Genomic DNA, 13,730 nt, shown 5'->3' on the forward strand with positions numbered 1-13,730 from the left:
CACTACCCAGCATGACGCTGGGGGGCCGGGGAGGAGAATCGGGCCACGCGCGCTGGTCCCCAGGCCTGGCAGACCCACAGGGAGGGCTACAGCGAGGGAAGGGGCTGCCTCGGGGTGGAGCAGGCTGGGCTGTGTCCTCTTGCTGCACATCTGAGTCCCAGCGTAGGGCTGGGGGCCCTGGGGACATGGCTGTAGATGTGGGGGTCTCCCTTGCCAGCTGGTGGGTGCTGGGGGAAGGGGGTCCTGGGTTGTTCTGCCTCTGGCTTGCCTCACTCGTGCCCGGGCACCCACCTGTTGCCCGCTCACCCTGCTGCAGCCCACATGTCCTGGCCCCTGCGCCGGCCGCGGCCGCGGGGGAGAAGCTGCTGTGCTTCTTGTCTGTGGATTCTGGGCTTCCTCTTTCTTTCTTCGGCTAGGCACATGCCGAGCAGGCGCTTTAGATGCTGGCGCAGCAAGGCTTTAACAAGTTAGGCAAATATTTTTTTATAATGGATTTAACTGGGAAAACGACTGATTCTTTTTCCCTGTCATCTAGGAACGAGCATGGCCTCCATTCATGATGCAGGGAGGGGGTCGGCCAGAGCCCAGGGCTCAGGACTTCCAGGTCCTGCTCCTGACTCTGCTGCTGACTTGCTGTGTGACCTTGGGCAAGTCACTTTGCCTCTCTGTGCCTCAGTTTCCCCATCTGTAAAATGAGGGTAATAATGCTGATCTACCTCGCAGGGGTGCTGTGAGGCTCCCTGGAGTCACATTTATAAAGTGCTTTGGATCCTTGGATGGGACGGCTGCAGGCAGCCACGGGCGGGGAGGGCGGCGGTCGAGCACGCGAGCGCAGCCAGACGCGGGAAGCCACGACCGCATCGGGACAGAGGGACTCGCCGCCGCGCTGAATCCCAGGGATGCTGGCTGGGCAGCCCCCCAGACAGCCAGAAACGAGAGCCTGGGGAGGTCCGTTGCGCCTTGCCCTGCTCTGCTTCCTCTGCGGCCCCGAGCCCGCCTCGCGCTCCCTCCCACGCCCGGCCCCAGCAGGGGACCGTTGTCATGGGGGGAGGCCTGCGCCCTGCTCCGGGGACACCGGCGCGGCCTGCAGCAGCAGAACCGGGCTGGGCGAGTTGGCGTGCCCGGGGAGTCCGCCGGGGACTTCCTGGCTGCTTGTGCCTGTGCACGGCGTGTGCCCGGGCCTGCACGGCTGGTGGCAGAGCTCCCTCAGCCGGCTGTCAGCTGGGTCGGGAGGGCAGCCTCGCCGGGGCACTGCGGTTCTGTCTTGGGCAGAAGATCCTCCAAACGATCTGCAGGGAGCTGGGAAAGCCTTGCGTAACTATGGAAGGAGCAAATAACCCTCCGCCCTACCCCTACCCCCTGCCACCCCCAGCGGCCTCGCCTCCAGATGGAATTAAAACCTTTCTGAAGGTAAAATTCAGGCCAACAGCATCCCCATGCAGTCGGGTTTACTCCCTGAATGTCAACAGCTGCTGGGTTCATCGCTCGTGCATACATGTTCGTGCGACCCCGGAGCAGGCTCTTTCCTCCGCATCCCCACACCCGGGGGAGCCGGGAGTCAGGGATGGGTCTTGGCGTCCCAGCGAGGAAAGGGCACGCGGGAGGGTCTGTGGTGGGGGCTCGGTCTCCAGGCCAAGGGCAGGAAGAGCAGCCAGCTGGCCCCGGAGCCGGGCACCCGGCCAGGGCAGCGTGGGCTGTGTGCACCACAGGGAAGGCCACGTGCTGCTTTGTTCAGGAGGGGACTGGGATGGGCGCTCGTCTCTGGCAGCGCCTGAGTCCCTGCTCCTGACTTGATTTGGTGCTCGCTGCCAGGGGTGCAGGCTGCAGACAGGGCGTGGATGCAGCGCCCAGTGCCAGCGGGCGCGTGGCCGTGGTCTCGGAGGGGAGTGGGCGGCTGCGCCCTGCGTGGTGGCATCGGTGCGGGGGGAGGCTGCGCCGGGGCGGGCATCGCAGGGAGGCAGCTCCGGCCCTGTCGCGAGCGCGCTGCAGGCGGCAGCGTGTCTGCGGCCTCCAGCAGGGCCTGGGGCTCCAGAGCTCGGCTCTGCCACTGGGAGCCGCAGGGAGCCCAGGGCACATCCTTCGACCTCTCTATGCTCAGTTTCCCTGCCTGTCCCGTGGGCTCAGACTGACCTACCTCAGGGGCGTGGGGAGGCTGCTTCCGCCCTGGTTGTCAGGGGCTCCCAGATCCTTGGATGAAAGGCGCTGTATAAATGCAAAGTATTATTAAAGTACCATTGTCACTCATGCGACGTTAGTGGGAAAGGCATACCATCTCCCAGTTAGCCCAGCAGCCCCCGGCCCCTTCTTGAAGAAGAGCTCTCATGGGAGAACACAGTTAGGGGAGGAAAAGGTTTTTTTAAAAGAACTGTTTTTAGCGGCCATAACCTGTCAGTCTTTTTTAGAATCAGGATCAGGACACCGTCCCACTCCCCACATGATATGCAACGCTGTACTATGCATGGACTCTTCCTCTGGCTTGACAGAAAACTTAACGCAACCAGTTCTTGACCCACGGCTGTCGCGGGCTGCGGCGGTGTGCGGGTGCGTGCAGCCTGGCCGTGGGCATGCTTGGGACGCCCCCGTGGCACAAAATCCTGAGCTGTGTGGTGCCCGCTGTCCGCACGCGTGCACAGAGGCCTGTACGTCCGGGCGTGCGTCGGGGGTACTGGTTATGCATATAGGATATACTGTAAACAGACACGGGGTGTCTCCAGACATCCTTTAAAACACGTTTTGCACTGTAGAGTTTTATTTAGCTTTGCCTTGAATGAAATAAAAGTTGACATTTAGTAGAGACCTTCTGCCTGGGCTCTTGCTGGCGTCTGCTCGTGTTGGCTTCGGCTTCCTGCACGGCTGAGCGTGAGCACGCCTGCACCCGAGGGACCTCGCGGACACGGCTTGTCCCAGCCTACAACGCGGGGCCGCTCAGCAGTGCTGGTGAGGTTGCTGCCTGGCAGCCCCTTGTTTTCTGTTGGGGTCGGCACCTGCCTGGCTTGGCAGCTGCCCCCGTCGGTGAGTCGGTGCCTGGAGAGCTGAGCGGGGAAGGGGCTCCGTTCTGGCTCACCGCCTTGCTCTGCAACCTAGGGTGCGGCCCACCTCTGCCTGCGAAGTGGGATGATGCCAGCAGCTCTGCAAGGGCTTTGTAAGCCGTAATTAGGAGGGCGCAGTGCTGGAGGTCCTCAGCCGGGGGCCGGAGGAGAACACGGAGTTATTCACACGGGGCTGATCACAATGCTAGGAGCCCTCGCGGTCAGGTTCAGCACAGGTGAAGGGAAACGAGCCTGGCTTCTAGCCATATCACACGCCAGCCGTATTACAGAGCAGATCGTTTCTTCTTTTTCTTTTCTTTTTTTTGATTTAAATCCCGGCTTTGAAAACTGTTCAAGCCGACACTCCCCTGCTCAACTCCTCTGGCCTCCTGGCCATGGTCCAGAGGCATGTTCCTGTTTACTTGGTCGCGGGCACACAATGCATCTTTGTTCCCGAGAGCCACGTCGGTGCCTGGGCTTTGCACGGCAGGGGCGATCCCAGATGGGAAAATCTGGGCTCGGTGCAACGGACTCGCAGCTCGGCGCGGGGGACGGCGTCACCAGCACGGGTCTCAACAGAAAGCACCTTCAACAGGATGTCATTGTTCCTCTTTCTCCTTCCTAGAAAGTGTCAGCGGCAGGACCTCTCCTTTCTCAGGAACTCCCCGCTCAGCCGTTCCCCTCCCAGCGTCTTGGCCTCACTGACGCGGGAGGCAGCTGTGCAGAGGGCCGAGGGGCACCCTGCGGCAGGGAGAAACGCTGGCACGAGCTTCACGTTTGGAAGCCTGGATCACACGTGGGACGGGCCCAGGGCAAGGGGAGCCCGTGAATGCGGGCGACAGGGAGAGCGCTGGCAGGACGCCGTCTGCAAGGCAATGCGTCCCCGGCCAGCCCCGGGGGGCCGTGATACGGCCGCGCCCCGGCGGGCCGTGCTCTGCGCACACAGTGCCATACCCGCGTGCAAGGCTTGCAGACAGGTGCGAGGCGCTGCCCCGGCCCAGCCCCACGAGACCGCCCCAGTGAATCGCTCTGCCCAGCACCCGTGCGGCATGGGGATTTGCTGGCTATAGCGACGTGTGGTGCTTCCCAAACTCCTTCCCCCCAGGCATGTCATCTCACGAGCCGGTTCCTCCTGCAGAGCCCCCTGAGGCGGGGAGCGTCCCCATGGCAGTGTGGGGGAAACTGAGGCACTGCGCTGGTTCCTCAGGGCAGAGATGACGCCGAGCAAGCGAGAGCTGCAGCAGCGTGCAGACAGAAGGGCTCGTGACGGACTAAAGCACTGCAGGCCCCAGCCCCTGGCGCTGGCAGATCGGGCACAGACCGGCACTGCTCTGTCGTCCTGCTGCCCTGACTGAGGGGGCCGCGGCAAACAGCCAGCATCAAGGCCCAGCTGCAAGGAGCTCCTGGGACCCAGGCCGGTGCCCAGGCCCCTGGAACAAGCCGGCCTCATGCTGATGCTGGGGGCTGCTCTTGGAGCTGCAGCACCGTGTGGTACAGAATAAGCCCCGGGGTCTCTCAGTGCTGACATTCAATGCACGGTGATTGCTCGGTGATCGGTTCTGTGATCATTTAACAAGCATCTTTCTCATAACCCAGAGCTGCCCTGTGCCCGTGAGCCAAACACCACCTGCCAGAACACGGCACAGGGATCCCGAATCCCCTGCCAGGCCCCACAGCCCGATTGCAGGTCGCGGGGTCCCGGCGGGGAGCAGAGCGCCTCGCCCGCTGCATCAGAGGTGGGCACAGCCCCAAGCCCAGCGCTGGCCTCAGCTCAGGCCAGCCCTTGTGTCTGCTGCGGGGTCGAGCCCATCTCTGCAAAGAGGAGAGGTCGCTCCTTTGCAAAGGTCCCCTCTGAACAGGAGCGGGGTTTAATGGCGTCGCACAGGGCGAGCATGTTGCTTGTGCCCTCCGGCTGCCGGGGGAGCTTCCCGACGCAGCGGCCCTGCGACGCGTGCGGACCTCGGCTCTCCCAGGACGAGTCCGAGCGGGCCAAGCGTGGGGGTGCTGCTGCTCCTCCCGCATCCTCCGGCAGCGCTGAGCGGGGCCACGGCCTTCGGGACAGGGATCGGGGCGGAGGGCTGAGGCCAGGCTCCCAGCGGTCGGGCAGGGACGGGGAGCGGGCCTGCACTCGGGCGCCTCACTGCTCGGCCTGTGCGGGGAGAGACGAGGAATCAGAGGCCCAAAACTGGCACCAGCAGAGCAGGAGCCAGGCCAGCGCCCCCGGCCCAGCCCCTTCCTGGCCACCGCGCCTCGCTGCGCCCGGCAGCCCCGGCTCCCCCAGCCAGCCCCGAGCCCGGACGCCTCCGTGCGCGCCGCGCCGCGCCCCAGCCCCTGACCCGCGGTCCCCGCCAGGCTCTTCTCTGTTGTCATTTCGTGTCCTGGGGAAGTGCTTCAGCCCCCACAAGCCCGCGCTATGCTCGTCTCCACTGATCTACTCGGGCTAGTCCAGAGGGGCAAACCTCCCCTGCCGGCCAGCAGCCCAGCGGCTCGCTCCCACTCTGCGTCAGCTCCCGTCGGCCGAGGGCACCTGGCTCAGGCGCCAGTTCAAGGGCCCTCACGGCCCGGCCTCCCGCTCTCCCTCCTGAGGCTGCTGGTAGAAGCCCAGGCAGAGCCTGGGGCTCCTGGAGCCAGGGGAAACCGAGGCCCTGGCCCCCTGCCCCTGCGGCTGGTGGCATCGGCCTGGGCCAGGGCTGGTCCCTGCCTGCTTGCGCCAGCCCCGCAGCTCTGAAGCGGCCCCTAGCCGGGGTCCCCGCCGCGGGCCAGCACGGCCGCAGTGTTGCTGCCCCGGGCCCGGCTCCCCCTGCGCCCCGGCAGAGGACGGTGCTGTGCCGCCAAGCCCTGGAGCGGTGCCCGGCTGGCGAGGCAGGGAGGCTGACCCTTTGCACGGTGTGGATCCAGTCGAGGTAGGCCTTCACGTTGGCGTAGACGCCAGGGGTGTTCGCTTCGCCGCAGCCTTGGCCCCAGCTGACGATCCCCACCACGTGCCAGCGCCCCTGGTCGTACAGCAAGGGGCCACCGCTGTCCCCCTGGAGAGACAGAGGCCAGCGTGAGCTGTGCGGGCTGAGCTGCTCCGCGTGCACAGGCCAGCCCGGGGAGGCGGGAGAAGCGCCCACCTGGCAGGCGTCGACACCGCCTTGCAGCAGGCCGGCGCAGAGCATCTTCTCCGTGATCTCACCCTGGTAGGCGCTGACGGCGTTGCAGACGCTCTGGGCAATCAGCTGGATCTCTGCCTGCTGCAGCACGGGGGAGAGCTTACCTGCATAACACACGCTCCCTCCGTGAGAGCCTCCCCTTTCCCCGGGGCACGGCGGGGAGCAGTCTATCTGCTTGCCCTGCCCCTGCCCACGCTTCCTGTCTGCACCTGTCACCCGGGAGGGTGCAGGGGCGGTGCGGAGCTCCGGGACCACGGCAGCAGGCGCTTGCTCTGCTCGCCAGTCCGTGCCCGTGCTGCTGCTCCACTTCTCGCCCGGGTTTGTCTCTGCTGCTGCGTCCTCCCCTGGCCCCTTCTGAGCTAAGGCACCTCTTCCTCCTCCCTGAGCCATTAGCTGGGCCCTGCTCTGCTCGGGGCCAGCAGGGCTGGTGCCTGCCCTGAACGCCACGGAGGCCGGGGGACGCCCCTCGGGCCCCAGAGCCCGCTGGCCTGAGGCTGTACCAGGCTGTGACCTGGCCGGGGTCCCAAGACTCGGTGCAGGACCTAGGCGGTGCTTTCCTGGACCCCGGGAGGAAGGCTTTGGCCTGAAGCTGGTGAATCCCAGACCAGCCCCAAACACGACCATGCAGCGGTGCAGCCACGGGGCTGGCAGCTTTCACTGGGGGGCAGAGGGGCTCACCGTTCCTCCTGGTGTAGCCCCAGCCTGTCACCCACACTGGGGTGCCCGGGCTGAGGTCCTCGTCGAAGAAGGGCAGGCACACGGGCTTGACCACGCCTGGAGCCGGGAGGACAGGGAATAGCAGCCTCAGGGGGCAGGAAGGGAGTCCTGGACCCTGGCTGTTGTGCCCCAGCACGGGGGGGATCTGGACCTCGGGCCGGGGTACGTGTGCTGGGGTTGTGGGCCCCAGGTCAAGGCAGAGGGGTCTGTGCTGCCATGACGAGCCAGCCAGGGCACGTGGGACGTCGGCCTGCCTGCACACCTGGGCGTGCTCATGGCTGACACCAATCCCATTTGAATGGGGCCCTTTTCACTCGGGTGCAGGCAGAGCCGTGGCAGAAGTCACCCCACGCTCCCGCCCTCCACCCGCCCCGGTGCTGACGGGCATGTGGCCAGGTGACGGGGAGCCCGAGGACATGGGTGGCTCTGGCCTGGGGGCGCTCGTGGCCAGGCAGGGCTCCGGGAGTCGTTGTCCACCTGACAGGCGCAAGGGCGTCTGCAGCTTGACCAGGGCGATGTCGTCTCCCTGGGGGATCACAGAGGTGCCGTCCGGGACAAAGACCTTTTCCACTAGGGCAGTGTCGGTGTTGGCGTTGGCACTGGAGAGCAGCTCGGAGCCGGCCTGCACGTGCCAGCTCTGCGTCTGCCGGTTGGTCCTGTGCAGACGCAGTGAGATGCGGCGTTGGGCGCAGCGTGGGAGAGGCTCCCTGCACGAGTGCCGCGGCCCCAGGGGCGCACGCGGTCGGACTCACTTGAAGCAATGTGCCGCGGTGAGGACCCAGCGTGGGCCAATGATGCTGCCGCCGCACATGTGCTCCCTCTGGTACTGCAAGCTGACCTGCCACGGCCAGGCCTCGATCGTGGCCCGCTGCCCCCCAAGGATGCGCGGGGTCCGGAGGCTTTCGCCGCAGCCTGCAGCCAAACGGGGGAGAGATGGCGCTCAGCGCTGCCCTCTGCGCAGGCAGGGGGACTCCCCGCGGAGCTGGGCCCTGGCAAGGTCTTGGCCCGTGCAGGGCTGGTCAAATGCTCTAGGACTCTCAGTGCTGGCGACGGCGTCACACTTACCGGAGCACGTGAGCGAAACGCGGGAGCCTGAGAGGCACTGCCTGGAAGGCAAAGCAAAGCGTCCTGTCAAAGCCGCGCTGCTCACGGTGCCCCTCGCCCCGGGCTGCCAGGGCAGATGCCAGCCTGCGCACTGCCCATATGCCAGGGCCCGAGTGCCTCACTGGGCAAGCTGGGGCCTGGCGAGGTTGCACGTGCTCTGCGGGACAGAGGCAGCTGCAGCGCTCTGACCTGGGCCAGCCATGGTACGGCCTGTGCAGCTGCAAGCCCCCCGGCCGCTGCAGCCCCTGGGGAAGTTGCTGTCCCAGTGTCCCCGAGCTCCCTGCCGTCTGCCTGGCTGCACCAGGCCTGGGTGCCGGCGAGCACCGCGGGGCTGGAGTGCCCTGAGGCCGTGCTCACTGAGAGTACGAGTGCCTCCCAGGTCCTGTCCGAAGGAGCCAGCTCCTCCGGCCACTCCCCAGGACATGTGCTATGGCCATCCCAGGGGATCTGGTCCTCGCCTTCCCGCTCACCTGCTCGTGTCCTGCACGTGGAGGCTGCCGTTGCTCAGTGTCACCTCTCGGAAGGGAAAGCCCCGCACGTCCACCGTGTCCACGGCCTGGAACGTGGGGACGCTGAAAGGCACGGAGGAGTTCACCGGTCTGGCTCCCTGTCACCACACGGGGCTGCGACCAGGGGAGCCAGCAGGGAAGGTCCCAGCACGTGGCTGTGCTGCTAGGATGCACGGGAGCATGGCACAGATGTTTCCCATGAAAACTCAGGGCTGTCACTGCTCCATGCGACACAGCTCCCTGGTCCTAGCAACCTGGCCTGGTGCCCTCAGCTGAGCAGAGCCGGGGCCCGGGGCTCGCGGCTGTGCGAGAAGACGGGAGCCCACAGCACGGGCGGAGCCTGCCCCGGGGTCCCCTCCTGGTCCGTGGGGCTGTCTGAGCCTGAGACAGCACCTGTGCGGGGGGCGCTCGCAGAGGACGGGGCCACGGCGGTGTGTGGGGGGATGTGCTCGGGATGCAAATCGTGATGGAAGGGGGTACGGGATGCACAGGCCAGCTCTGCTTCCACCTGAGCCGGAGCAACCCCTCCAGGCTTGCAGCTTGGGAAACAAAAGAAAGGGCCCAGCTGGAAGGGGAGGGAGGGCAGGAACAGCCAGGAAGGCAAAGAGTAAAGCATCCCCGTGGCCACGAGCGCCACGGACTTGGAGACGGAGCTGTGCAGCCTGCGGGTGAGTGCCGCAGTGGCGGCTCTCGCTTGCTCAGCAAGCTGTCACGCTGCCAGGCCGGCTCCGGGCCGCAGTGCGGAGGAGCTCGGAGCTGCGGGGCCGCCGGGCAGAGGAGCGGAGGCCGCCCCGCTCTGGGTGGTAAGGACGGGAGGTGGGTGCCCTTCTCCTGGCAGCTTCTCTGGGCGCTTAGCCGGGCTCCACCAAGGAGCCTGCCGCAGACTCGGGGAGAGGCGGAAACCTCTCTGGCATCCCGCTTGTGTCACGAGTTGTGCGTGTCCTCGTGTTCCCTGCCCCACTGGTGGCCCAGGGGTTGTGCCAATGAGCACTCGGCACAGCCGTGCTAGTTGCGTGCCCCCATGTGCTTCAGGGGAAGGGCTGTGAGCTCCCGGGGAGGGCCTGGAGACAGGGCAGAGAGGCTGGGCTGGCAAAGCAGCTCCGTGCCCCAAGCCCCTGGTCAGTGCAGGTGAGGTGTGCAGGCTTTTCCTTGACTCCCTCGGTCCCGGCCTCATGGGACCAGGTAAGGGTCAGCTTGCGCCTTTATGCCTGGAGGCACGAGCCTGGCCGCTTGGGCAGCAGAAGGGAAACCAGCAGCCCCCAGCCCCGGCGATGGAGCAGGCTCTCCTGTGGCCAGGGTCAGGACCGTGGGGCTCCCGTTGGCTCGGGGCGGGGGGCACCCCATGGTCATAGTTGTGCTGAGTCTGGGGTACAGTGGCGGGGGCCAGGATGCTGGGGGGGGGGGGGGTGCACGACGGGCCCAGTCTGGCTCCCGCTGCTCCTGCCTGACGCTCAGGGGGAGCACTTGGCAGGGTGTCACAAGTGTGCTGGGTCTCTCACCTTAATGGGAGGGTGGGGCAGGGCATTTTGGGAGTCCCATGACTGATCATGTGAGGAAAATGGGGCATAAAAGGCAGGGTCTGGCCCTGGCTTGGGCACTGCCCCAGGCCGAGGGAATTGCAGCTGGGGCGGGCAAGAGCCTGGGGCAGTGCCGGGAGCCCTGCTGCAAACCTGGGGACTGGCTTCAAGGGGGAGAGAGGGGCTGGCCGGGAGCCCAGGAGGGGAAGGCACAGGGCAGTGCCCCTGCAGCAGAGGCGTCCCAGCCTGTGCACGCAGGAGTGGGCAGGTGTGTGCATCGCGTGTGCGCACTGCAGGGGCTGCCTGGGGCTGGGAGGCCGAGGAAGGGCTGGTGCGAGGAAGGCTGGGCTGCAGGGCACAGACAGCTTCCCTGCGGCCCCGACCTGGCAACGGGTGTTAGGGCTCTCATACCCACCTTACCCAGAGTATCTGGGGCAAGTGGAAAGGGCCGGGGGGGCACGGGTACCTGTCGTAGCCCAGCTGCTTGCAGGCCGTGCTGGCCAGCGTCAGATTGAAGTTATCGTGACATGCCCAGAACCAGACTCCGGTCTCCCGGTTGAGCACTTGCAGGGTGGATCCGTCCTTGGACACTCGGACTAGGGGGAAGTGCAGGTGAGCTCCGTGGCGGGGCTGCCGCCAGCCGGCTGCAGCGCAGTGCACGGGGCCCCGGCAGGGCCCGTTGTGCCCGGGCTGGTGACTAAATGCAGCAAGGAGCTCTGCTGGCCGCCCCCGCCACACCCCGGGCAGCCCCGGCCCACGCTCACCTCCCAGTGAGGGGCCGAGCGGGATGCGCTGCGCGCAGTGCTCCTCGTCCTCGCCCCAGAAGCAGTCTGTCTGCTCGTCGCACAGCTGCTGCAGCGGGATGAACTTGAAGGTTTTGCTGCAGAAGAAGTAGTAGCGCTCCACCAGCCCCTTGACTGGGGGAGACGGGGCAGTGTCACCCTGGCCTGGCCACGGGGACCGGGCTGAGCCCTGCCCGGCGCACTGCCAGGGGCGAGGTGTTGGCCATGCTGCCTCCACCAACTTGTGTGGGGCTGGGAGGCCTGGGGCTTCTTCCCACGGGTGCTTGCCAGGGCAGGATTAATTTGCACTGAGCAATCCCCGCTCAGCTCAGCGGGGCACACCCACCCACCTGCCAGGGACTACGCAGGCGGGGACAGGCCCAGGCTCGAACAGAGCCGCCCTGCCCCAGGAGCTCACCCTGCCGCCCCTTGGCAGCCAGAGCGGGGCTGCAGCAAGGAGTGACCTGTGCTGTGCCAGCCCAGGGGAGCCCCCACCCCTGCTGCACCTTGGCCTGAGGAGCCCCCAGTTTTGGGGGCCCGTATGAAGTTTGCAGCCTGGCCCAAGCTCTGCCCAGCTCGTACTGGCCTCGTGATGGCTCTTGGCGCCGAGCTGCAGGCAGGGCTGCGCTGGCGTTTCTTCCTGGAGCACAAAGGGAGGGCAGCAGCGGTGCAGCCCGGACTGCCTCAGCTGGGCGCATGGAGCGGGGCAACACGCAGGGCCTTACTCAGGAAGGCGATGGCAACGAGGGTGGCAATGCTCAGCACAGCGGCGATGATGGGGATGCCGAATCGCTTGAAGGCCTGCAGCGCGGCCGAGGGCTTGTCTGGCGGCTCGGGACCTGCAACGGAGAGCAGGCCGTGGGCGCCTCGCCGCTGGCTCGCCTGGCATACAGCCACATGCAGAGCCTGCACCTGGGGTCCTGGGGGCATTACCTCTCCGCAGAGGCTGCGCGGAGTCCGGGTCCTGAAAAGCAAGGGGAAGAGCAGTCAGGGAGCAAAGAACGTGTGAGCTGCCGTACAGGGGCAAGGCACAGGTGCGAAGGGACAGACACTTGTGCAGAGGGATCCGTGCGCCGCTCCTCTCCCCCCCAGCTTCCAGCACTCGGGGGCTGGGGAAGTCCTAGCCCTGACACTCCTCTTTATTGCTGTCCCATGGGAGCCTGGCCGAGCCCCTTTGGCACCTGGCTAGACCACCAGCCTGCACAGCGCTCTGGCAAGGAGTCCCACAGGTTAATGCAAAACCTTCCCTTTGCCTTCAGATCGGCGAGCTGAGAATTTCACTGCCCCCCGCCCCGGGTTACAGTACCATAAGTTAGTGGCAGTAAACCCTTGTTACTCCCTCCACGCTGTTCGTGCTTTTACAGGTCTCCATCCTATCGCCCCTCAGTCGCCTTCCCTGAGCCAGGAGTCCCTGCCCATCGAGCCTGAAGACGTGGATTGCAGCTGGAAGGCAGAGCTGGAGCTGGAGCCCGGCAAGGCCTGGCAGGGGATGCAAAGACCTCCACCCTCGGCTCCACGAGAGCCCGGGGGCACGTGGTTTCTGAGGTGAGGGACCCCCCGTGGGGCTCTGCGCGGGGCCCTGATTCTGCACTCGCCCCATTGCCAAACGCCCTGTTGACGTCCCGCTCACCACCGCAGGCGCCTCACTGGGCGCTAGAGCCCGACGCCTGGGACCCGCGGCCTCAGCACCTTATCCCAGCACCTTGGAAAGCCCCAGGAGAGAGGACGGCTCCGCCGCAGGGCTGATCCTCCGCAGCCATGGGCGTCTGGCTGGACGGGGGGCCAAGCCGCTTCACAGCTGCAACAGCGTGGGAACAACGTGCTCGTCGCAGTTGCACTTGGCTTTGCTGCGCCTGCCTGCCTGATCGCAGCGAGCGACCCCCGGCCTCCCGGGCCCCGCGGCCTGCAGCCTTGGTGAGGCCGTTCCTGTGCTCGCAGCTAAGCACATGTGCAAATGTGCTGCTGGCCCGGGGCCAAGCCCTCGGCCCGGGGCGTTGCCGCAGCAAACAAGCCAAAGGCAAAGGGGAAAACCAGCCCCAGGAAACCTTGGCACATCCCTTTGCAGGAGACCGAAGGATGTTTGTCTGGGGACCTTGTTACTCCAGCACGACTCCACTTGCGTCATCTCGCCTCCGCTGACCCCAGGGGAGAAGTCACCCGGAGCCGAGAGCCTGGACCCGGGCCCGTGGGAATGGCCGGCTGGGCCCGCCACGGCACTGAGCGCTGGCCTCTAGCGCGGGCCGGGGCCCAGGGCCTGCGGCTCTGCGGCAGCCTTTTGAAGCAGGGGAGAGGATTGGGGCAGGTGGAAAGCCCCGGTGCAGGGCTGGGGCGGAGGGCTGTGTCCTGGGGCTGCCTCTAGCTCAGCCAGCAATGCTGTTCCTGCTGCCCGATGCGTGCCCCGGGCCGAAGTCTCCAAAATCTCTCTGTCTGGCAGCGAAGGGCGCCCGCAGGCTTCCCCTCCTGCCCCGAGCAGCGTTTCTCAGCCCTTCCAGCCCCAAAGCACCCTCAAGAGATCGAGGCCCCTCCATAACTGTGGCTGGAGCAGCACCCCGTTCCTGAAACCAGCTCGCGGATGACTGCGCCCAGCTCCGTGCACGGGGGCCAGGCAGGGCCGAGCCCCAGGCTGGCTTCTCTGCTCGTCTCACGCTCCCCGGGGCTCCCTTCAGAGGCTCTCGGGGCCGCCTTGGAGCGGGCCCCCGCCCGCACGGCTGTGGGGACCGGCTGCAGGGCCACTTTCTCGGCAGATCCCCTTGGTCCCGGGGGCGCTAGGCCTGGCTGGGCTCACTTCCCTTACGCTAGCGGCCAGGCCTGGGTCGCCGGGGCTGGTGCCCGCGCGCTGGTGCCGGGAGGGGGGCGGGGCCGGCCCTTGTCGCTGCTAGGAGACGCTGTAAACAACCCCGGTCCCCTCGGAGCCACCGGC

General features: G+C 66.5%; 1 protein-coding gene across 1 annotated transcript in view; it reads right to left on the reverse strand.

Annotated features, from left to right (window-relative positions):
* Positions 1-4,800: 4,800 nt before the first annotated feature.
* TMPRSS4 (transmembrane protease, serine 4) overlaps positions 4,801-13,730 on the reverse strand; it is an 11,238-nt gene continuing 2,308 nt past the window's right edge. Inside the window, 12 exon segments of the mRNA XM_019543116.1 lie at positions 4,801-5,080; positions 5,859-6,055; positions 6,143-6,285; positions 6,860-6,955; positions 7,376-7,554; positions 7,651-7,810; positions 7,964-8,004; positions 8,473-8,574; positions 10,495-10,624; positions 10,793-10,945; positions 11,536-11,649; positions 11,744-11,774. Coding sequence (XP_019398661.1) covers positions 4,801-5,080; positions 5,859-6,055; positions 6,143-6,285; positions 6,860-6,955; positions 7,376-7,554; positions 7,651-7,810; positions 7,964-8,004; positions 8,473-8,574; positions 10,495-10,624; positions 10,793-10,945; positions 11,536-11,649; positions 11,744-11,774 — 1,626 coding nt within the window.

This window comes from Crocodylus porosus, unplaced genomic scaffold, assembly GCF_001723895.1.
Source record: "Crocodylus porosus isolate Cpor-Errol unplaced genomic scaffold, CroPor_comp1, whole genome shotgun sequence".
In the NCBI taxonomy this organism is placed as follows: Eukaryota; Metazoa; Chordata; order Crocodylia; family Crocodylidae; genus Crocodylus; species Crocodylus porosus.